The 2,256-nt window shown below is 38.9% G+C and overlaps 1 protein-coding gene across 1 annotated transcript in view; it reads left to right on the top strand.

Moving 5' to 3' along the window:
• sec16b (SEC16 homolog B, endoplasmic reticulum export factor) overlaps positions 1-2,256 on the top strand; it is a 30,500-nt gene that overhangs the window by 18,195 nt on the left and 10,049 nt on the right. Inside the window, exons 10-12 of the mRNA XM_015385512.1 lie at positions 247-352; positions 423-560; positions 647-760. Of these exons, the coding sequence (XP_015240998.1) occupies positions 247-352; positions 423-560; positions 647-760 (358 nt within the window). The remainder of the gene's footprint in view (positions 1-246; positions 353-422; positions 561-646; positions 761-2,256) is intronic.

Genomic DNA, 2,256 nt, shown 5'->3' with positions numbered 1-2,256 from the left:
GTGAAAAAGGTCCCTGAAGACTTTTGCATATCAATATGCTTTTTTCCAGATTCCTGGAATTAAAGCTTTTGTCGGTCCCGTTATCTCTCTCTGCTGTCACAGTTCAATGTTCTGTTCATTCCTTTGCAAGTTTACTGTAGTTTTAATTCTTTTTTCATTGTAAAATACTAAAACATGTTGGTCTAAATGGTGATTACTTTTTTTTTCACCATGAGTTTCATTACAAGCTTCTTCCCTCTCTTCCAGGCAGTGTTTTGGAAACTTTGCTTCAAATTCAGCCATCCAGTGTACTGAGTTATACGAGTACTGTCAGACACTTGGAGGAAAATCCTTTTCAATCCCATTCTTTCAGGTAATTCAGACCTGCCTTCAGCTAAAAGATTTGAATTGTTAAAAGCTGAGGCTCTCTGCTCGGTGATCAGGTGTATAAGCTGCTGTATGCCAGTCGGCTGCTGGACTGTGGGCTTTGGTCCCAGGCCTTCCATTACTGCGAGGTGGTAGGGCAGGCCGTCCTCAGGCAGACGGAGCCGCACTATGTGCTGACAGAGCAGGTTATTAAGGTACACATGCACACGGTTTGATCGTCTGACCCGTCTTATCGAGGTTTAGCTTCTATACATGCTGTATGTATTTCTCCTTGCTGCAGCTGTCAGACAGACTCAGGTTCTCAGAGGGTCAGTATGGTGACGCTGTGTTTGGAGGAGCGGCACAGGAACCAGAGTGGCTCAAACAGCTTCGGACACGACACCAGCGCTTACAGGTGATCAGCTTCCTCTCTCCGGTCGTTTCACACCATGCTGACCAAAGCTACGGCTTTGATCCAAGATCACAGGATGTTCGATCTAGGACTTATGAATGTTTTATTTTTATTCATGCTGACGGTTTAATTGAGCCAGAGTATTCTACCAAACACATTTTTTTTTTTATTATCTTGTCCTTGTCTGGGTTTTGTTAATAATGATAGGGCAGAATCTAGGGTATGGTTTAGATCCTAAATAGATGAAGAAGTTTTTGTTGTTTTTAAGGTATTTTTTCCCAAAATATTTATAATATTCTTACCTACAATGCATTAAAGGTACAAAGTCCTGCCTATAAAGAGACGAAAATTTGATTATGATAAAATAAGGTGTTATACACCAAGTTTTCATCCTGATAGAGTTTTATGTTATAATGTAGACCTGTAAGCAGAAACTCATTTGTAGAAAACTAAACTTTTCTATTAGGTTTTATATGTCTTTAGAAAGTTAAACATTTCAATGTGAAATGCACTAGAGACTGACACAGGAGTGGATTTTTACTCCTGTCCCGTCCCACTCCCACAGAAAAAAAATGGTGTCCCGTCCCGATCCCGGGCCAGAGTAGAAATCTAAATCCTGTCCCGTCCCACTCCTGGTGAAATTACTCCCACTCCCATCCCGCTCCCATTCAGAATGACTCCCGCTCCTGCACCACTCCCATTCTTGTCGTCTTCAATAAGATTTCTGCCAATACATTGAATCTGAATTTCTATGAAGAGTAAGTTAAGTTCCTGTTTCTAATAGTAACTCTTGGTCCCTCCATTGTTGTTTTTGAGCGCGGGTGAAAAACTCAGAGCGGAAGCACTGTTGGTTTTTGGGTCTTGTCGTTTTTTTGACTCGCATTATAGTGTAGGCTTCAAGGAAGAAAAACTACAAATGGCGGCGCCAGTACTGGATTTTTTTTTTTCTATTTCATTTTTTGGCATCGATCCTAGTGTTTTTTTTTTAGTTAAAATTGGTTTGCTCCCGCTCCCGTCTGCTCCCGTTAATGTTTAATCCTGTACCGTCCCAATCACGTGATCGTTACTAATACTGACTCCCATCCCACTGGAATCCCGAAAAAATATTTCAGTCTCTAAAATGCACACCAATTAATATGGATTTCCAAATTTTGATAAGATATAAAATCAACACAAAAGTTCATGTATATCCAAATTTAAATAACAGCTGAATCCACATTGATATAGAATTATTTACGGTTGCAAATGTTGATTTTGCATCTAAGTTATTTTTATAATTTCATTGTCCGGTTTAAAAATGGATTTAGTATTTCTGTATTTCCGTATTTTAAAGTTGAATTTCTAATAATTTTCTATCTGGGAGGTGTAGTTATCAAAATAATTCATATTTTACTGTACTGTACATGAATACAAGATTTCTTTTTTATTAGGGATGCAGGATATTGGGATTTTGGCCGATATCCGATATGCCGATATTTTAAAACTCATGTAGCCGATAA

Source organism: Cyprinodon variegatus, unplaced genomic scaffold, assembly GCF_000732505.1.
Source record: "Cyprinodon variegatus isolate N-32 unplaced genomic scaffold, C_variegatus-1.0 Scaffold342, whole genome shotgun sequence".
NCBI lineage: Eukaryota > Metazoa > Chordata > Actinopteri > Cyprinodontiformes > Cyprinodontidae > Cyprinodon > Cyprinodon variegatus.
Note: the sequence above shows the minus strand (reverse complement) of the source record. Positions and strands in the feature narration are given on the sequence as shown.